We start from the raw sequence: 22,738 nt of genomic DNA, 5'->3' as shown, positions 1-22,738 counted from the left end.
GATAGAGCGGGGTTCAGATCTTTTGCTCATAGGGTCACTACGAGTCGTACTTGACTCGATGACATCTAACAATAACCATCACCACCACCACCACCTCCTGGATAATAACAAGAGTACTATAAACCAAGGCGCAGACCTGCAGACCCACATGCATCAGCTTAGCCAGTTCGCGCAGGCATTATTGTGACCGTCATGTACAGAAGAGGCAGAGTCTAAGCACTGAGGGTGCTTATGGTGAAGTAAACTAAGGTCACGCAGCTAGCAAGTGACAGAGCCAGCACGCAATCTATCTCCAAGGTCCACACTCTTTAACATCGGTTAAAATGCCTGGGTCCACTGAAAATAAAACTGCAATACAAATGTAGACTAAGAAGAGTAATATGACCTTCTCAGCTCTGTCAGTAACTGGCGGGAAGATGAGAGCAGGAAGAATACAAAATAGTTTTAGGAATGACCTCTTACTGGACCCCTCCTTCTGCAGTACCCTTCTTAAGCAAAAAGTCAATTATATTCCTAATATTTAAGGGAAAAAAGTAAATTATATTCCTAATTGCCCAAATTTTATTTCATACTTAAGTCACTAATAAGGAAAATTTCCTGAAAAGCTAGAAAAATTCACTCTTGACCTGTGTGAATATGGCCAAATAATCCTATGGCCAAAAACCCTGTGTCCTTTGTAGAGGAAATCTCTGGTCTCTTTTTTCATTTTTCTTCTTAGTGGGTACCACTGAGTACACAACCATCGAGGATTGTGCCTCCTTCTCCAGTAGAGCATCTGGTGGATTCGAACTGCAAGCCTTTGAGATCGTGGCCCAGCTGCTTGCCACTAGGCCACCAGAACTCCCTTGGTCTCTTTAAATCAGTGCCAGAGTTGGACCAAAACTCAAAGCTTGCTGCTCTGATCAGTTAAATGGTACAATTATGAGAAAAGCAGGGCAGCAGGCTTGTGGTGGAGGTCCACCTACCACATCCTTTGGGCTGGGAGCCTCAGAGGGAACCTTGCAGTGCAGTGATTGAGTACTTGGTGAAGAGAAAAAGTTGGCATTGTAAACCTACCGGCTCCTCCTTGGGAGAAGAAAAATGTGCCAGATGACTTCCAGTAGGACTTACAGATTTAGAAGCCCTATTGGGCACTTCTATTTGTCCTACGTGGTTATATGAGTTGGAATAGACGTGATGAACCTCCAATTTCTGCTTGTGACAAACTGACACAGAGCATTTCTCTTGAAGGGGCTCCGATTTCTGTCTAGGGACAAGGGTGTGAGCCTCACCACCACCCCCAGCCAAACCTCTTACCTGTTGAGCGCCATGGTGACCGTGGCTCCCTGCTGCATCTCCTGAGAAGCGGCCACGGCAGCCTCTGCCAGGGATGCCACTGCCTGAGTGGCCTCGGAAGCTTGCGTCGTTTGGATGGTCATCTCACTTCCCTGTAACGCGGCCCAATTTTGTTCCACCTGTGGAATAAAGAACAGGACAGTAAAAAATTCCAGGGCACAAATGATTTCTGGCTTTAAATAAAATATTAAGCACTTGGCAAAATACTTTTTTTTGAAATAACTTCTAAATGGATTGGAAGGAGGAGTAGCATTCACTTCCATAAGAGCTTGCCCACAGAAACCCTATGAACCTGCAGAGAGGATGAAAGGCACCCAAGCGTCAAGGACTCTCCTTCATAGAGTCGCTTGCGACTCGACGGCACTAAACAACAACAACATCAACAGAGAGAGAGAGAGAGAGAGATCAGCTGGCCCAGTGAAGAGAAAACGATGTGACCAAGACAAAGGTGGGTGACTTTTAATTTGTGGCCCTCCGGCCAGTCTTTCATTGTTTTTGTTCAGACATTCCTTTAGGTCGTATAGCCCTGGTGTACAAGTTGCCGTCCCACGGTCACTTGTGGTTGCTGTGAGGCTGAACACTGTGACACGGATGCAGACTGAGAGTGGGGGGGGAGCTCCCCGATTAAACAAGCATCCACTTCCATAACAGCTTGCCACCGGAAACCCTATGAACCTGCAGAGAGGATGAAAGGCACCCAAGTGTCGAGGACTCTCCTTCATAGGGTCACTATGAGTCACCTGTGACTCGACGGCACTTAACTACAACAACAACATCACTCAAAGTGCAGAGCCTAGAAAACATATTACTCAGTTTTAACACATAAATCTATGCCTCCAGGCAAGCTGCTTAAATTCCATGCATCTCAGTTTTTCCTAGTTTATAAAAATGAGACAATAGAACCTATACTTCACAGGGAGTTGAATAACAGAAACTATACTTAAATAACAGAACCTATAATTCAGTGTAGTTCAGTAAGTGCTCAGTAAAACCAAAATCCAAACCGACTGCCAGTGAGTCAACTCTGTAATCAAGGCTGTAATCTTGAAGGAAGTTGATTTTCAACCAGGAGGAGCTGATGGGTTCAAACTGGCAAGCACGTGGTTAGCAGCGAAACACTTTGACCACTGTGCCACTAGGGCTCCTAAGTGACCAATAAAGGCTATGCTCATTATCATGCGAGTTAATTTCCCATCCAATTTGAAACAGTCGTCCTCAATGTCCCTCCCATGTATTGCAGTTAGGTGCTGTCAAGTCAGGTATGACTCACAGTGACCCTATGAACCAAAGATCTGAACCCTTTTCTCTCCTGCGCCGTCCTCACACTTCCTGACACACCAGAGCCCACTGCAGCCATCACCGTGTCAACCCACCTGGATGAGGTTTCTCATTTTCACAGGGCAGGGTTCTTGTGTAAAAATCCTTTCTACATCATGTTTAACAAAATAAATCATATTCTACGAATTCTTTCAAAAAGTGCTCACACAGATCTGTTTGTAATGGTTCCCTTCTTTTACAAAGTACAAAGACAAACTTCTTTGAGATTCATAGCAAAAAAATATTAAACATATATAACTTTTTTGTTGTCATACAAAATGCTTAAAAATGGAGTATAAGCTTCTGACTAGTAAGTTTGAAACTGCAACAATCCATGATTTCAAATGTTACAACTTAAATACAATCATGCTACCAAAAAAAATCACGCTCCGATGAGGAGACTCTCCCAGCATCTCCCCCTCCCACCCTGTCAAGGAAGTAAGTGCTTGACTAGATGAGACTGAATCTTCGTCCTTACCTCTCCGTCGGCCACAGCGGAGTAATTCACCTGGGCAACAGTGACTGTGGTTGGCAGCTCAGAAGCATCAGCCAATGTGGCTACTGTTGCCCCTGTACCAACCTAAAGACACAACAGAAAGGGAAGTGTTGGTAAAGGAATCTGCTGGTCTTCCTTGACTCAGAAATGGAGATTCACTTCATCCAAATACTGTGCAGGTGCCAATACGCCCCCTGAAAAGAGTCAGCGAAATAGCACCTTGGAGACAAACCGGACAGGCACGCTTCATTTTACCGAGCTTCACACAATCTGTATTTTACAAAGTGAAGGCCAAGGGCAATCTGTCAGGTGCCATTTTCCCAACTGCATATGCCTAATTTGTTTTTGGCAATTTTTACAATATTTATAAAAGTTTACTCACTGGACAACAGTATAGCGGAAATGGAACTTTTTAAAAAAAACCCATATATCCCTTTTTGTTAAAGTGGGCTCTCCTACCCATTCATCTAAACGTCATTGTTCAGCATGAAGCAGCTGGAGTCTATACCCCATTCTCAAACAAGAAACTCACAAATCAAAAAGGCAATTTCTTTGTGAAAAAGAAAAAAAATTAAAAAAATAAAAAGTTAATCACCATTAGACTATGCCCACCATTACCCTGTCTTTTCTGGTCCCCACCAGATCTTTCTCATTTCCTTTGCCCACTCCCTCCACCCACCAAATTGTACAACCCTGTGACCCATTTTCACTCTTCTGCTCTCAACCCTTACCTGTAACCCTGGATCCCCAAACATGTTTTTTACAATTAAATATATATATATATATAATTTTACATGCACTGGGCAATAAAAAGTTTTGTGTGACATGTTTTTCTGGGGTAGTCTAAAACAAGCCGCAGTATCTTCGCAGTAAGCCTGCAACGAGTGTTACATTAGCCCTTCTGCTTATTACTAGTTCCCAATGTCAGCCTATCAACTTTATACTCCCACCAAATTATGTTTTTACCTTGTTGTTGTTAGGTGCTGTTGAGCTGAGTATGACTCACAGTGACCCTATGAACAAAAGATCTGAACCCTGTCCTGTCCTGTGCCATCCTCACACTTCCTGACATACAAAAGCCTGTTGTAGCAGTCACTGTGTCAATCCACCTGGTTGAGGGTCTTCCTCTCCTTTGATGACCCTCCTCCCTTCCCAGAATCCTGCCCTTCTCTAAGGAACAGACCCTCCTAGCGATATGCCTCAAGTATGCCAGGACAATTCATCTCAGGGAAAAAAATACTCCCTAGCCACTGACAGAGTGACAAAGAAGTAATTTTTTTTAAGTACATATTTTTCTTATTATTGATTGGTTGGAAAGGATAGATGATGAATGCTACTGGAACTGAGCAGCCTAATATGAACAAAATAAACATTTTTAAAATTCCATGGCTGTTTAAAGATTAGTATCTCAGCAGAAAGATACAATATCACGTTCTGTGGCTCTGTGACAAGGTTTTATCACCCCTGGCAAACTGGTAAAACAATTTTAAGAACCATATTCAAACCACTTTTTCAATTATGTAGACAGTGCCAATGTTGCCTTCGACTTCTGAGAGTATTAAACTCCATTTCCACATTGGCCATGTCAATATCTCTTTATTGTTTTCCTACTCATATGTATAATCATTCATCCATTTGTTTCTAGAGTCACACTGATCTGGTAAATCTCTTTTTTCTCTCCCACTTGTAGTCAAATTCTCAGTTAGTTCCTCAAAGAAAAGGTCTCTTTAACTTCCCATTGTGCCCAGATCACATAATGCACTAAATGTGGGGTGGGCCAGTGGGTGGAGGCCTTGAGCCTGGTCTAGCGTGGGAAGTCTCGCCAGGCCAGCATCAAATTATCCCAAAAAAGAAGTAATTTTATTTTTTTTTTAAAGAAGTAATTTTAAAGTGCTAGCTGTTTTTTTATTTATTTAGGAAATGCTCAGGAAAGCTATCTGAAGGTCTGTGTTAGGCAAATACAACTTGTTTAAAATATTTCTGGAATCAGCGTCAGGTAGCAAGAATCTTGGGAGAGTTAGAGAAAGTTTCTGGGAAGAGCGACTCACCTCAGACACCACCCGTTCACTCACCTGAATAAGCGAGACAGTGCCATCGGGGTTGCTAAAGGTCTGCACGACAGTCTGTGAAGGTACAAGGTGGGCTATGCTGTGCGTTGCTGTGGCCTGTGTTTGTGTCTGCTGATCTTCGAAAGCATACAAAAGGTCTTCTCGCCCGTGCTGCTTGTAACAGTTCTTAACTATGGTCCGTAGAGCTTGCGTCCATGAAACCTTCCACCAGAAGACCAGGAAGCATGTAAGTCACAAAGAACTCGGGCACTCAGTCCCTTACCTCTGAAACCCCTTGGAGGGACAGCTGCGGGAGCGACACACAACAACTATGGGAAAAATAGGTGTCTATTCAACAAATCAAACAAAATGTCATAGAGGGTAAACTCTCATAGAACGACCTTCCACAGATCAACTCGAGCACAGGGAAACTTAGCACCAACTAGGTTACCACCAGGTTCCTCCCTGATCAAAGTCTGAGGAGCTCTGGCATTTTAAGCTGAGGTTAGCCTCTAGTAGTCTTCTTAGAGTGAAGTCAATGATTAGATACAGAGATTTTCAGTAAACACCCAACTGAAAGAACAGTGAAAGAATAATGCCCCATTTACTCTTCTTTAGAAGACATTTATCAGTCAACTCACTTAGTTGGCACTGGACATGTATTTTCCATGATATCGATATTTTACAATGGTGAGTCCAAGTCTTCAAAGCGATTAGCACATTTACTTTATGTTTATTCTGGTTTACCTAAGCACCTCATAAAATGAAAACTGCTCCCAAATACCACATAAAGAGAGAAGTGTAACTTCAAAGGCCTACCCAGGTTTCTCTTTAGAGTGACAGTGTGATAAATAGTAAACGTCTTTCAACTATTTCAGATTTTTTCACACTTTTTAGCATTAGGAGCAGTAATGGCAGACACCAGGGAGGCTGGTATAAAAGGGACATCAAGGACACTCACCCTCTGCTTCTGCTCTTCTGTGCGAACGTCGCTCCGGACATTTGCCCAGGGAATGTCTTCGGGCCACCAGATGGGCTTGCAGCTTTCTTTCCCCCAGCCTGGCTTTCCTCGACCCGTGGAGTACTTGAGCATCTCTGGGATAAATGCCCGAAGCTGGGCCTAGAAGACAAGGGTACAGGCATCGGTCATCACAAAAGTCTCTGGGATATGTGTATAGGCCCCCATCAAAAATCCAAGATTATAAAACAAAGAACTTTCCTACAGGGTTCTGGAAAATTCCAAAGGTGACTGATGAGGAGCATTCTTTCCTTTAAGTTACTAGAGCTCTACAATGACTAAGAATTACAGGCGGTGGTAACAGTGAACCTGAAGCAGAATTTCATGGACTTGTTCTATTAAGGGCAAGAGTCCCTGTCCTTGAAGTTTCATTTCTAAGATGCTGCTGATCCTATAGCTTATTTTCTCTCTATCATTTTCATGCCTTTAATATCCTGAAGTGATGGTGTTTTCAACATTGCTCTGGACAAAGCAGCTAACACAAAGATAAGGGGAAGAAATAGCGATGATCAGGAAACACCCGTCACTGTGTGGGGGAGGCGATGGATGATCTTGAGATCCCCCCCCCCGCCCCACTTTCCTTCAACACTCCAGAAATAGGCATCTTCCTCCACGGAAGGACAGTACCTCTGCAGTGAGAGCCAAGACAGCCCATCAACAAATGAATGAATAGCAAAGTTGGGGTATATTCACAAAATGGAATATTACGCAACACTGAAAAACAAAAATACTAATGAAATATTATACAAAATGGTGATCACAGAGGACACTGTTGTTGTTATGTGCCATTGAGTCATCTGTGACTCACAGCAACCCTATGTATAACAGCCCTAAACTCTGCCCTATCCTGTGCCAATCTCACCGTCTCCAACACACCTACCCCCATTACCCCAGTCACTGAATCAATCCATCTCATCGAGGGTATGCGGAGTGAAATACCTCAGTCACAAAAAGACAAATATTGCATAATGACACTGTTATAAAACAGAACTGACATGGGGATTGGGGGAACTAAGAAAAGAGGGGATAAATAAATAATGTACATGGCACTGAAACAGATGGAGAGAACTGTTGTATAAAAGGATTAGGTATTATTGGCATGACATGAGTCCAGAGTAAGAGCTGCACAGTAAAGTGGACTGGAGGAGGAGTATCTGTATAGCAATGAAAGATTTTTTTTTTCCAAAGAAATAAGCAAACGGGAAGGGGGGAATGGGGTGGGGCAAGGAAGAAAATGTGCAACAATGAATGAATGGAAATCTATAAACTTTCATTAAAATCTCAATTAGAAACCTCAACAACAAAAATGGCCAATAGAGGACACGTCAGCACTACGGCATGGATTTGTTGCTATTAAATAGAAAACCTAAACCAACCACACCACAGATGGGAACACCTATGTTTTAATGTGATACTAAGTATGAAAGCATTTTTAATACTGAAAAATCTGATAAGTTGGGTATTGTAATTCTTACTATATGAAATATTATCAGAATATCATGCAAGTTGTCATATCATAAGGAATCATGAGTCCACACCAGTCAGTCCTGTTGGCCTGAGAAAGATGGCTCTGCCCTGACAGGATTGTCTGACGGTATCAACACAGTCCCTTCTTGTGGACAGCTTGACCTCTCTAAGTACCCGTACTCCAGACAGTCTCCTCCCTACAGGGTATGATACAATACACTCCATACAGCTTCGGCTTTGCAGCATTCAGCTAATAGAAAGGGATCCATTCGCAAACCCAGGCTATAAGCTGCTCATGAGGTCACTCCTGGAGTTATTTTAAGAAAGTGCACCTCAAAGTCATTTTCCCTTTTATCCTGGTTTCTCTGGAGTATCATCTTCCAATTAGGTACACAGAGAAGAAAAAAAAAAGGATAATTCTCATGCATAATATTTATGCTTCTTTCTATATAAAAGAATAGCTTTTCCAGATATATAAACTCAATAATTAGCATAGTATTTTTCTTTTAAGCCCATTAACAGTCTTGAAAGCATTTATATCTAGGAGAGTCTAAAGATTAATCAGGGACTAACGTACTCAGAAGAAGAACTGATGCATCTGCAGTGTGCTACTGGAGAAGAGTACTGAACATCCCTAAGGACTGTCAAAAGAACAGACAGACACGTCTTGGAGAAGGTGCGGCTAGAACTTGTTGGAGGCAAAAATAACAAAGCTTTGTCTCACATACTTTTGTGAGGACGGTGCAGGATAGGACAGGGCTCAGCTCTGTTGCTCAAAGGATTGCTATGGGTCGTGTTTGTGTCAACTGCGCCTAACAACAACGATGTACATCATGGAGAACACTACAGAGGAGACAAGAGTCTTCCTGAACTTCACTTGAAACCCTATAATCAAATGCGTCGATCCAGATCCTTCACTGGGTTTCTGAGGCTCTAAATCTTAATGGGAGGAGACAGGCCATCTTTCTTCCATAGAACCTGGTGCCGAACCACCAGAGACATGCAGTCTTTCAGTTAGTTGTACAACATCCTGCTAAACTAAGTCAACGCCACCAGCATTCTTTATAAATTGTCTAGTTGTGATGATTTGCTCAGCATCTGATCCTCTATCCCATTTGCACCAATAGCTTCCCAGGCCCCTTGGGATGGGGTCAGCCCACATCTGGCTGTGGATATCGGGTTTTCAGCTGTGTTTCAATACTGCTCTCCCCTCACGTCCGCATCCACACACAGCCTTGCCAGACAGGTTTTCCTAAATGGTACGTAACTCCGACGCTCAGAAGCCTGCCCCCGGCTTATCTGCAGTCACTACACTAGACTCCTGCCCAGCTTCCGGGCTCTCCACAGTCTGCCCTCACCCTGCAGGCAGCTCCCCTGTGTCTCCCAGGTACTGACTTTCAGCAGGTGAATCCTCGTGCTGGTGACGAACTATGAGCAGCATACGGTGCCCCTATCACCTCACTTGACTTGTTTTCTTTGCTTGTGCACTTTCTTGAAAAAGCAAACTGTAACCAATCCTTCCCCAATGTAAAGATTCATTTTAATGACGAGAGCTGCTGGATTGAGTTTTTTTTTTTTAAATGGGTAGATAAGTCAATAATGAATGGAATACATCAGAAAGTGAGTCTCAAGGGCAACCGTAAATGAGGAAAAGAAGAGAAATAGAAAATTTTGAAAAGGTATTTTATAGACTGGAAAACTCTGGAGGTAAAATGTTTCCAACTTCCAAGAAGAAGACACCAGTGGTTGATCTGAGGCAGGAGAAATGGGAACAGCACAAAGGGAAGGTTAAGTGCACTGGTAGAACCCCTCTCATGTGGGGGAAGAGAAAGCAAAGTGAAAATAGTTCTGGACGAGCCCCAATTTAGGGACTGAGTTTTGCTTTTTAAAGGGCTAATTATTACTTGTATACTTTATTCCCACTTCAAACCCACTGTAGTCAAGGTGATATGGACTCATAGTGACCCTCACTGAGTTTCCGAGGCTTCAATCTTTGCAGCAGAGATCGGCAATCTTTCTTCTGAGCTGGTGGCTCTGAACCGCCAACCTACTTGTCAGCAGCTGGACAAGTTATACTCTACACACCCAAAAAAGGTCAAAAGCAGCTTCTACAAAGGTTTCTTTTTTCCAAGTCTATATATATTAGGGATGAGGTTCATGGTTTTCATTTAAATGTACAGAAATAATAAGACTTCATTGAAAAAAAGTAAATTTGTACTAGCTTTTTTTTTTTTTTAAATTTTTTACTAGCTTATTTTTTTTTATGCTTGTCTCTACAAAGAGCTAATGGGAACAGGACTCTGAAAAAAGAAAAAACTAGCTGTACAGGCCAGAAACGGTTAAATGAATCATCCCCAGAATTCAGCACCAAGCTTATTACCAGATGGATTAATTACTGGTCCTAGAGTCTTCTGAAAACTCAAGCCACTCGACATGCTTGTTAAGGAAGGTTTGTCTTTAATCCCCAGGGGAGACAATCAACAGGGTCAGCAGAGGGAAAGGCGAAGCTCTGAGGCTGTCCTGTGAGGAGCCTGGAATAAGCTTTTCTGGCCTCCCTCATCTGGACGGAGGGCTCTGTGTGAACTTACTGTTGCTGTCAGGAGCCGCCTGGTCAATTTTGACTTGTAAGACGGACAGCTTGTCCCACTGAGATTCCTAGACTCTAACACAGCAGATTCCCATAGAGGATTTTCCCCTCCCATTAGGTTTGAACCGTAACTTTTCAGTTAGCGGGTGAGTGCTTAACTCTTTGCATTATTGACCTAAAGTGCCTGCAAGGAGCCTTGGTGGGACAGTGGCTAAGAAGCACTAGTTAGTGAAAGGCTGGTGATTTGAATCAATACTCGCGGCTCAATGGAAGAACAGACATGCCAGGGAAGGCAAATGCAAAGATTATGTAGAAATTATAGATGGTTTTAAAATTTTAAGAATTTCCAAAACAGTAAGACAACTTACTTTAGCCAAAATGAAACAACAATTCTTACAGTGCTAATACTTGCCACTTGTAAATTCACTTGAATTCTTTGTTGTCCAGTAGCACATTGTGGTTGTGTTGTTGTGGTGTACTGGAAAGTCAGAACCGACCCATAGTTGACCCTCTGGTGGGTTTGCAGAGGCAGTTAATTGCACAGGAGCTGGTGGCCTCGAACCATGTGCCTTCAGGATTGCAGCACAGCTTCCTGCCACTAGGCCACGAGCGCTCCCTTAGTAGTGCATTACCTTTTTATACTCCAAAATTCCATTTTCCTCTCAGTCTTTGCTCTGTAAGGAGCCTGAATGAGGGATTTTAAGGCCCCTGATGTCTAGTTAACAGCCCTGGTCCTGTAGTGGGTTACATGTTAAATCATTAAGCCCAAGTTGGTGGTTCAAATCCACCAGCTGCTCCGCTTTTGAAGTCTAATTTATCTAATTTTTTATTTTGTTGACTTCTTTTGTTAAGTTCAATCTTCTCTCTGAAGTATTTTCCATTTGTTTTTGTTAACCTACCCTAGTTAAATAAATTCTGTACAAAAACTGAAACAATACAAGTAAAACCCAAGTCCTTTTTGCTATCAATTTCCCCAACCCAACTCCCTGTTCTGAAGAGACTTCTTAAACAGCCCAACTGTTTAGCTCTATAATATATGCTGAGAGGGCACAGTTTATATGATTATAAAACATAAATTGTACCAAACTGCACATTTTACTACAATTTACTTCTCCAACCAATGTTTTGTTGTAGAGATCTTAGAGTAATACAATAATAATCATCTCATTCTTTTTAATCCGTTTGGTATCCACTGTGTAAATCTGTCATTTAAACAGTCTCCTATTGATGAACTTTGGGGTTGTTTGCCTCGTTCCTCTTACAAACAGAGTTTGGACATCTTTCTGAACATGTGTGATTATTTTCTAAGAGACACTCAGGAAAGTGTGCTTGCTGGTTAAGAGGAAAATGCACCTAACATTTTAGAAGTTTTGGCCAAACTTGTCCACAAGGATTTTGCCAATTGTACTCCCTCCAACAGTGCACAAAACACTCACTGTTCATACACAACCCTAACTCCTCCTCTATTTTTATATTTCTAGTCTTTCTTATTTTGGCTTGTCTAACACATGGGAGTCTGGTGGCTAGTACAAGGCTCCACTACCAACTCAAAAGTACAATTAGAATCCACCAGCTGCTCCGTGGAGAAAACTGGGCCCTCTCCTCCCACGTGAGTTAATGCCTCTAAAAAACTGCTGGAGGCTCAGCCACAAGTCGGTTCCGACTAGTACCCAACAACAATGGCATAAAGGAGATGGTGTCTTCTTTTGACTGTCATTACAATGACACTGAAACTCTTTTTACATGCTTACTAGTTATTTTTTCTTTTTATAAATAATTCTTTTTCTGCTGATCTGTTTCTTATAAATTTGAAGGAAATCTTAAGCTGTCCTATCTCATAATTCACAAATATGTTTCCCTAGCTTAGCTGTATACGGAATATGTAATTTACAAATATTCAAGATACAAGCAGACTGGCAGCCCAGAGGTAAGGAGTTGCACTGCCAACCCAAAAGCATGTAGTCTGCGGGAGAAGAGTGGCCAGCCTCCTCCCATGGGTTTACTGTCCGCAGGAGGCTCAGTTAGGTGTCGGTTCTGATTCGATGGCACACCTAACAACAGTCTAGCTGTATTCTGAATAGGCAATTTACACACTCACTCTTTTCTTTATTCCTGAATGTATTAACTCTTCCAGAGTATGTGAAATGGACTTAACAACCAATGTTGCTACTTTGTTATCTGTAATTCTTTAACCGCATCTAACCTACCTAGTGTTTTAAAAAAATGTGGTATGATCTCCAGGATGAGGAACTCACCTGGGGGCTCTCCTCCTCACCCCTTTAATAAAGCTGCACTAAGCTTTAAAAAAAAGATTCTGCACAAAAAAAATGTGGTATGGTATCATACTTACAAGCATTTCTTTCATATATGTAACTTTAGACAGTAAGAAAAAATTGCCTTTGTGTGCCTGCAAGATTTTGACACTGCAGTGGGCAGACACAGTCTGGAAAGGTCTGAACTGCAGTGGCTCAAAGTTGACTGCTCAAAGGAATTGCGTGGGGACCATACAAGTATGATACCATCCATGCCTTTACGTTTTATATGTAGAACTCTGTAGAATGTATTATCAGGAGCAGAAGAACCATACATAGCAGGACTGGTAGTTCCTATACTGTCTTATTTGTATCAAAAAGGAAGTGTTTAGATTCTTTTAGACAGTTCTTTCCCTCATCTATTTAAATGCAGTGCTCATTATTTATCCCCTCTTTTCTTAGTTTTCCCCTAACTCCCATATCAGTCCCGTTTTATAACAGTGGCAGTATTTGTCCTTTTGTGACTAAGATATTTCACTCAGCATAATGTCCTCCAGAGTCACCCATTTTGTATAATATTTTATGAATTCCTTGGTTTTTCAATGCTGTGTAGTATTCCATTGTGTAAATATACCAGAGCTTCTCTATCCATTTGTTTGTTGATGGGCACTTGGGTCGTGCTCCACTCGAAGGCAATCAACAACAACATGGTAAATAAGGTAAAAACGCAGTCCTGCTTTGTAATAGGATTTGCAGGTTCAAAATACATTCTGGCTCTGGAATAATAAGTATTTCTCTATGTGGAGGTTAGGGGTGGGCACAGGTTATCGGGTGGGGGACAACAACAAAGAAACAAAACTGATTCCAGAAGAAACACTAAGAGAAGGGAGCTCTGGTGGCCTAGTGTTAAAAAAGCTGCACTGTAATCCCAGAGGCACATGGTTCAAATCCAGCAGATGCTCTGTTGGAGAAGAAGGGACAATCTCCTCCTGTACCTGTCAGATCCTATTTGACGGTATGTACATGTACACACACACACACATACACGAAACACTAAGAGAAATGGCAAAAATGTTCTAAGAGAACATCACAAAACCCAAGATGTCGCATCCTTTCCGAAGGCTGCGGGTGACACTCTTCTAGGCCAACGTCTGTGTCCTTGCTGAGCTTTCACTCTAATCACAGAAGTCACTTCACATTACAAATGTACGACACATGAAGTTCCTCTTAAAAAATAAAGTCCCAAGGGAGCTCTGGTAGCCTAGTGGCAAGAAGCTACACTGCAATCCCAGAGGTGCTCGGATCAAATCCACCAGAAGATCTGCTGGAGAAGGAGGGGCAATCTCCTCCTGTACCAGTCAGATCCAATTTGATGGTTCACACACACAAAAAATAATAAAATTTTAAATAACACCCAAAACAAAAACAAAAACAAAACTCTCAAAAACAGAGGTTAAAAAAAAAAGTCCCTATATCAACTTTCCTTCTTAAGATACTCGTCCTACAAGTACAATGTGAGGAGGGGGGAAAAAATCTACAAAGTTCTAGTAGGAGCCTTTTTTTTTTACTGTATATTACTTTTTTAAAAAAGTCATATAAAATGCTGACTTTAATACTGAAGGATACCATTTCAGAAGGGATAAAAACAACTGTCTTGATTTTTTTTATCTGCACAGTAGAGGGCCTGAATGAGGTCACCTGGAGTGTCCCCTGAACACCTATCCTAAGCTTCTCCCAGAGCGTTACAGTCACACTATGAACAGCAGGCTTCTATCTTTCTCTGCATTCAGGAATCATGTCACTAAACTTGTTAGGTGCCGTGGAGTGGAGTATGACTCACAGTAACCTGTGAACAAAAGATCTGAGCCCTGTTCTACCCGCGCCATCCTCACACTTCCTGACAAACAACAGCCCACTGCAGCAGTCACTAAACCAGATTCATGAAAACAAGTCAAAATAAGCAAAACACCTGCATTCGTCCTCCCAACAAAAGAAAGGATTCTAAAGATTTATGGCAAAAGAGCTTTTCTTTGAGGGAGAAAACCCAGTCTTTCTTGAGCACCTTTGGTAGATGCATACTGTCAGCATCAAGTATAAAATCTCATTTACTTTTGCTCCATATCTTAGTCCCAGATGAGATTCCAGAAACTATTTACTAATTTGCAATTTAGATAGAAATAGCATATACTCTTTTAAGCAGTTAAAGCTTTGTTTGGTACTACAACACTAACAGGGGCCCCTATATTTTACCTCTTATTTTGCTACCTAAGGAGATCTCAGCTTCACCAATGAGCCAAACAACTACCGGGACTCCAGCAGATACTAAGAAGTCAACAGCAATAAAGACAAGGACTAGAGACAGTGACCTAGAGGTCAGTGACCTAGAGGTCTATGTGGTTAGCTACCATATGAGTGGAAAAAGTCAGACCTATGCTTTTAAAAACAAAATACCTAAATTTAAAAGCGACAGAATGTTTTCTAAGTAAACGGTGAAAACCTAGTGAAGAGCTTCTTCCTCATGCAGCAATCCCATGTTGGCCGTTTCTGAAGTTGCCCTGAGAACTGGTGAAGAATTACCCCCTGTTGCATCAGCACTCCCAGGGAGTACTAGAGCAACAAAGAGCGTCCCAGGGAGAGCTCTAGGCAGAACCCAAGTTCAAAGGAGGGAGGGAGAGGGCAGAGGAGCAGATTTAACTGATGCTACTGCACGCGTCTTTTCAGAGGAGTTTCTTTCATAACTATAAATCTTTGCGTAGATCTTTCCTAACACAGATTTTAGTAAGATTCACTACCTGCCCAGGACAAGAGAATCTTATAGGGTTCATGTGTGATAACGCAGTAGAACTGACATTCTACCAGCAAAATCACGCTGAGTAAAGCCTCCCCAGGAAGCGATGCCATTCCTAGTCTACACAGGGTGAAACACGTAGGTGGACTCAAGCATCTGATGGCCATAACGTCATGCATCCTCTGGTCCGCGTCTGTAGCTTCTCAGTAAAATGTGCTAATTTGCCTTTCAAAAGTCTCTGAAAAAGGTGACTTCATTATTTCACGGCAATAATACTCTAGGGTTGCAGAAACGATGCTCAAATTTATGATTTCTTCTGCTAAGCCTTTTCTCAACACCCCCAACCCAAATTTCTCTGAAAGATGAACTGACAGCTATAAGTTCTAGCCACTAAAAGTTGAGCTGAAATGAATGTTTTCCTTATGTTAATGAAATATTTCGTAAAGTGGCTTCTTAAAAGAAGAGGGCACTTACCTCATATAGAACTTAAGTTATTCTGATTTCTATGATCTAAATATAGAAATTTACCTGTTGACAGTCTTTACAGCCAGTCAAGAAGTTCTGCTAAAACATAACACGTTTAATGCAGATAAGCAGAAAGACTGACTCAACCTCAATTTTTATAGAATGAGAAAGAGAGAAAATGTAGGCTCAACATTAGGTCTGATTCCTGCTTGCCACTAGTTTGGTTCATAAACATCCAAACTGAGATTCAGCCTTAGTTTTTGAGTCTTCAAATTAGATTCATGAACTTTCTGTATAAAGCATGAGTGAGTGATGGGCGCTCAGATTATTCTAAGGTTAATGTACAGACACTGGTTAGGGTACATACACACGGAGTCAGCAGTACTTGTTACGATAAAATCTGCAAAAGCTGGAATGTGTTGTGAGGCAGAAAACTGTCAGACAAGAACTCAAGTATGTAACATTAATAAAGAAAAGCTAGAAAGTGCTAAGACTCTCAACACCGCGGAATCAAAACCAGCTCAGAGTGGAGCCTCCAGCAGGTGCCCGAGGCAATAAATCATGGGGGGAGCGGGGAAGCCTGCCCATCTTTGTCCTGCGGAGCTGCTGGTAGATCCCCACCTCCAGAGAGTGAGCAGCAGAAATCCCCAGGGACTAAGTGACCAGAGCGCCTGTCAGAGGCAAGAGCTAGAAAAACACAGCAGTGCAGCAGAGTGTGGCTCTCGTGTTCACTAGTAAGTTAATACCATCACTGTGCCTCAATTTTCAAAGTACATTCTCCACATGGCACCTGATTTTTTCCTTCCTCTTAATCAATACGGTAGGTGGTGGTGGTTTGGTGCTATTGAGTCGAGTACAACTCACAGTGACCTTATGCACAACAGGTCTGGTCCCTGTCCTGTGCCATCCTCACAATCTCACACCCTCAGCCATTGCTGCAGTCATCGCGTCAATCCTCCTGGTTAAGGTCTTCCTCCTCTTCACTGTCCCACCACCTTCCCAAGCACGATGTCCCTTTCCAAGGAAAAGCCTCTCCTAGAAACATGACCAAAGTATGTGAGACAAAGCTTCAATATCTTTGCCTGTAAGGAGCATTATGGCTGCACTTTCTCCAAGATTTGTCTGTTTGTTCTTTCGGCGGTCCATGGGATATTCAGCACTCTTCTCCAACACCACAATTCAAAAGCATCAAGTCTTCTTCTGTCATCCTTATGCACTGTCCAGCTCTTAGATGCACAGCAAGTGAATGAAAAGACCACGGCCTGAGTCAGGTGCATCTTAGTCCTCAAACTGACATCATTGCTCCTCAATAATTTAGAGAGGTCCCTGACCACAGACGTTCCCAATGCTATACATCTTCAGATCTCCTGACTACTAAGACCAAGAGTACTGACTGTAGATCCAAGGAAGAGGAAGTTTTTAGCAGTGTCAATCTTTTTTCCATCTATTATGATGTTGCCTATCAGTCCAGTGGTGAGGATTTTCTGTTTCTTGACGTTGAGATACAATCCATACTGAAAGCTGCAGTCTTTGATATTCTGCAGCAAGCACTTCAAATTCTCCTCACTTTCACCAAGCAAGGATGTATCATCTGCATAATGAAGGTTATTGACGAATCTTCCTCCAATACTAATGGCACATACTTCTTCATAGAGTCTCGTTTCTTAAATAATCCTCTCAGCAAACACGGAATAGGTATGGAGAAAAGCTACAATCCTGATGCACACCCTTCCTGATTTTAAACCATGCAGTGTTCCCTTGCTCTGTTTGCACACAGCCTCTTGGTCCAGGTATGAGTAGGAGGCATGTATTATTTTTACAACCAGAAGGTGAAATTTGGAACCAGAGCTAAAATGACAAAACTGGGATCAGAGACTAAGTCTCTTGATGCCTTAAAGTCAATATTCTTCTCAACATAGCATTCTGCCATTTTAACTTGTAAAGAATTAAAATTATGAACATAGAGCAAACAATACTCTATACAATTTACTCTCTTTGGGTGATTCAGAACACATCTTCAGTTTAAGTATGCAGAACCTTGATGATCTCCACAGCACTCAGTCATGATGATTAGGAGCGTTATCTGGTTGACCCAGGGGCACATCAATTACAGTCCACTTTGTCAATTTGGGAAATTTAGTACTTCAAAGTGTCATGAGTTACCATTTGGTCTAAAATCTATAATTGATATCCAATTAAAGCTTACAGTGTCCTTTATGGCTATAGGCCATTATCTGAGTTCATATACAACAAATAGGAATAACATTGTTTTTATAATCATACACACACACTATCCCTTCTTGGAGGGAAGAATTAAATTAGATACCCGTGTAAACAGCTTGTTATAGCACCTTCCAACACATGATAGCTACTATATAAGACAAAATAAAAGAATTGTTTATGCACTGCAATCCCAAAGGTACGCAGTTCAAATCCACCAGATGCTCTGCTGGAGAAGGAGGAGCAATCTCCTCCTGTACCAATCAGATATGATTTGATGGTACACACATACACACAAAATAATTAAAATTAAAAAAAAAAAATTGTTGATAATCAGGGAGCTCTGGTGGCCTAGTGGCAAGAAGCTGCACTGCAATCCCAGAGGTACATGCTTCAAATTCACCAGACGCTCTTTTGAAGAAGGAGGGGCAATCTTCTCCTGTACCAGTCAGATCCAGTTTGATGATACACACAAAAAAATAAGAAAATAAAAAAAATACATATTTAAAAAAGAAAAAGAACTGTAGCTATCTTAACCTTCAGAGTGAAGAGGAGGGTAGTGGTGAAGCTGCGGGGCAGAGGCTGAGTATAGCCAGGTTCGGGGTGTGTCCATATCCCCCACCTAGTCCCCAGATGAGCCAACAATATTTTCCTTATATGATCAGCCTTCACTGCGGGGCTCTACTGCTTCCCTGGAGCCCGAGAGGATTATGAAAACATGTTTGGTGATTTGGGGCCTGGGGACGGGCACCCATAGAGAGGGGCGAGGGGCAGCAGGGAAGGCTAGGGATGAGAGGTTTAGGGAGGCCTCTGCAGCTGCGACTGTGAGCCCTGATCGGTGATGACCAGACTACTGTGCAATCTGAGTTCTGGGAACCAGAGGATGGAGCATGTGCCAAAAAACAAACAATAAAAAGTAATCTTTAGGAAAACAAGGCAGAAATACCAAGCTTGAACTAGAAAAAAAAATCAATTTAATATGAAATTATTTGGCTATATTTCTATAGCTATTAATTGCAAATAATATAAATAATTAATATAAATAGCAATTACTGCTAATTACATACAAAAAAATGAGAGAGCCTAGGTGGCCTAGCGGGTAGGGCATCACCTACAAGTATGTGGCTAGAATCTACCAGCTGCTGTGGGAGGAGGACAGGCATCTCATCTTGTATGATTTACAGCCTCTGAAAACCTGCTGGAGGGTCAGCTATGAGTCCATTCCGACCTGATGGCACATAACATTAAAAAAAAATCACTCATAATACCAGCATGTATAAATTAGCCACTGTCAGTGTTGTTTTGTTTTTCTTTTTAAATGTGTGTGTACTGTCAAACTGGATCTGACTGGTACAGGAGAAGATGGCTCCTCCTTCTCCAGCAGAGCATCTGGTGGATTTGAACCTTACGCCTCTGGGATTGCAGTGCAGATTCTTGCCATCACTGTCAGTGTTTCTACAAAGTTTTATACTTTCATGTGCACAAGCACCTGTATGTCTTACACAGATGAGAATAAAGTAATCCAATTCTGTCCTCACCTTAAAAAAAACAAAACACACACACACACACAAAACCCCAAACAAAAAACCCCCCCTAATCTCCCAAAAGACACACAAAATCAACACTTCACCTCTCAAACCTGAGTACATAAGAAATGCCATCTTCTGACCAGCTGGTAATATACACATAAAGGATCATTCTTTTTAGTATTTCACTGAATAGTAACCTTCTAGTCTCTTTTCATGTAAATTCTAAAGAGCATAGCTGTATTTGAAATACTCATACTGTCCCTACTGTAAACAACAAACACTGTGATAGAAAGTGGATATATCCCTGTCTACCTGCAGGACATGAGAGGCATACTTTACACTGGGATGTGTGCTGCAAACTGCCCTGCAGAAAAGCTGTTCTATCTGCATTCCTATCGGCCAGGGACTAAGGTGCTTATATTCCTACACTCTTGCCTAGTAACAGGTTTGGTTATAGAAGAAAATCCTGCCTTGGTGGCACAGGGCTTAAGCACTCAGCTGCCAACGGAAAGGTCGGAACCCATCAGTGACTCTCAGGGAGAAGAGACCTAATGATCTGACTCAGCAAAGGTTGTTAATGTTGTAGACTGCTGAGAGGGAACTGACCCACAGCTGACCCTCCAGCAGGTTTTCAGAGGCAGTAAATCCCACAGGAGGAGACTGTCCATCTTCCTCCTGCAGAGCAGCCGGCGGATTTGAACCGTTTGCCTTTGGGTTGACTGTGTAACTCCTGACCACTAAGCCACCAGAGCTCCCTTTAAAGTTACATCCTAGGAAAGCTGGGAGGAGGGTCTACTCTGTGACACACAGGGACAGCAGGAAGAAGCTGTGTATGTGAGGAAACACACAGGGCTGAGGATTCTTCCTTCTCAGGATGCAGATAACCAGAAATCCTTATTTGATTAGAACTGGGTTTTTCATCATCCAGCTCAGTTCTCCTGACCATTGTTTGCTTTTCTTTTATTGTCAGGTATCAATCATGGGCAGAGAAATGAGGGAATGTGTGACAATGAAAAAGACAAACACCAACATCATCACTGAGACTGAGCGAGGACTTGATCCATCACTGCACTCGCCTCTCCTGACCCTCGATGACTGAAGGGCGTGCTCGGTGTGGCTTCAGTCAATTTTCCTAACAATCAGCATCCATGAAGACACAATAGCCACTTCATCTCATTTCATCTCATTGTGACAACTGAGGAAAAGCTGCTCAGGCCAGGAGAGCGGTCTACACAACACAGTTTGCCAAACCAGATGCTTAAGTGAGTTCAGTATCCAGAGATAGTGTGAGTAGGTCACACATGGATGAGAGCAGCTTTCTTGACTTTGACCATCAGAATGGTCCTCAAAATAAAAGGATTGCAGCTGTGAAGTGACAGTGAAAAGGTTCAGATGACGCTCTCCCTTTGAATTATTATTACTCACAGATACTCTAAATGTGCTCCAAAAGGGCTAGAGATTACCCGGTCACGATTCTGCTTTTTTACTGACACAATGGAGTAAAACCAAGTTGCTGATTCAGACTTTGGAAGAAAAGCGCTACCTGGGTGGCATCACCCACGTCGGCAGTGAGCCTCACTCCACCTGCTTCCCGTTCTTCCCATTTAGGTAATTTCTCTAACAGTCACCTACTGAGTATTATTTAGAAGAAAGATGTCCTTTAAGTTGCTGGCCAGCCTCACTAGACAGCAGTGAAGACACAAACCAAGTTCCTGCTCTAGCTGTGGAGAGATAGGCCACAAAGCACTCTGAATGCTAATAAACCAGCCAGACAAACCAGGGGATGTAACTGGCAGGGACGTGGAGGGGAGGAGAGGCCTCATTAGATGCGATGATGGGATAAGCCAGAGGTCTCAGGGGTGATATGTGAGCTAAACTGGAAAGAGATGCACTCAGTCATGCAATGACCTGGAAGAACAATGTTCCAGGCAGAGGAAACAGCCAAAGTGAGAGAATGAGTTTGTGGTGTTTCACAAAGAGCAGGCCAGTGTGGCCAGAGGAAACACAGATGAGGCTGGATGTGGAGGATTACACAGGGCCTCGAGGCCACTGCAGAGTCTGGATTTTATTCTAGAACAAAGAGACATCATTAAACGGCTTGAAAGGAGTGGCAGGACCTGATTAAGTTACTCACAATTTCACGGTAACTTCATAGTTTCTTGCAGGACAAGAGGGGGAGTGAGGAGATACATATATTTGTATATTTGCTATTAACCAGAAAGTCAGTGGCTCAAATCCACCAGCTGCTCCTCAAAAGAGAGATGGGCAGATCTTCTCAGAAAAAGTACTGAACTATGTGGAACATTAGTGAGCTCTCGTGGCCAAGAGTTGTGCTGCCAACCCAAAGGTGAGCAGTTCGAATCCATCAGGTGGAGAAAGACGGGCGATTCTCCTCCTGTGTGATTTACAGTCTCTGAAAACCTACTCACTGGAGGGTCAGCCGTGAGTCAGTTCTGACTCCATGGCACCTAACAACATGCTAATTATCAGCTAAGAACATCTGACGTCCTCGTCTCAAGAGGAGCAAGAAAGTCTGCTCCGTGACACGATCATGATGTGGGGATATTTCAAGTTCATCAAGGATGAAAGCAGCTCAATCCCAAACAGACTTCCAGGCAGCACGCTTGGCAGTGGTTCCTCAAAATCCTAACAGTCTTCTGTTCAAACCTACCCCCAGCAGTATGTTCCTGCCAACCCCCAGGCCTGAGTGCGAGAGAACATGCCAGCAGGAGGGAGCCTTGGCCCACCCCAGGGCTGGGCGCACTCAGGAGCACACGTCCTTTCCCAAGGCTGCCACTGTCACGTCAATCACCAAGGACAGTGCCGGGGGAAGGGCTCGGCCGCCTGCCCACAGCAGCATATTCGGTCTGCGTCTCCTCCTCACTGCCCGCCCCTTACCTGGGTCATTTTGTCCACAGAGACTGGGATTCCGTCGATGGTGAGAGGCGGCAGCTCGGAGTTAACCTCCTGTGGCGCGGGGGCGTGTTCAGCTAGGGCCGACTCCAGGTCTTCCAGAATCATGTTCTTGTACTTACGCACCTGCAGGGAATTAAGGCCAGAAGTAAACAAGATGCCCGACAACCAGGGAGGGCAGTGCCAGGCAACCAGCAAGGGGGTGGGGCCTGCTGCCCTGGGCCACTGCACAAAAACACTTCCACTTCTAGCAGGTAAAAATACCCGCAGGCCCCAAAGACATCTCAGTGAGCAGAATGAAAG

At 42.8% G+C, this 22,738-nt stretch overlaps 1 protein-coding gene across 1 annotated transcript in view; it reads right to left on the bottom strand.

The window, feature by feature from the left end:
- NRF1 (nuclear respiratory factor 1) overlaps positions 1–22,738 on the bottom strand; it is a 66,505-nt gene that overhangs the window by 30,748 nt on the left and 13,019 nt on the right. Inside the window, exons 4-8 of the mRNA XM_006887119.1 lie at positions 22,421–22,561; positions 6,158–6,316; positions 5,221–5,418; positions 3,131–3,232; positions 1,297–1,454 (exon numbers count right to left, since the gene is read on the bottom strand). Of these exons, the coding sequence (XP_006887181.1) occupies positions 1,297–1,454; positions 3,131–3,232; positions 5,221–5,418; positions 6,158–6,316; positions 22,421–22,561 (758 nt within the window). The remainder of the gene's footprint in view (positions 1–1,296; positions 1,455–3,130; positions 3,233–5,220; positions 5,419–6,157; positions 6,317–22,420; positions 22,562–22,738) is intronic.

This window comes from Elephantulus edwardii, unplaced genomic scaffold (assembly GCF_000299155.1).
Source record: "Elephantulus edwardii isolate Elephantulus edwardi_28Jun2011 unplaced genomic scaffold, EleEdw1.0 scaffold00055, whole genome shotgun sequence".
Lineage (NCBI taxonomy): Eukaryota > Metazoa > Chordata > Mammalia > Macroscelidea > Macroscelididae > Elephantulus > Elephantulus edwardii.
Note: the sequence above shows the minus strand (reverse complement) of the source record. Positions and strands in the feature narration are given on the sequence as shown.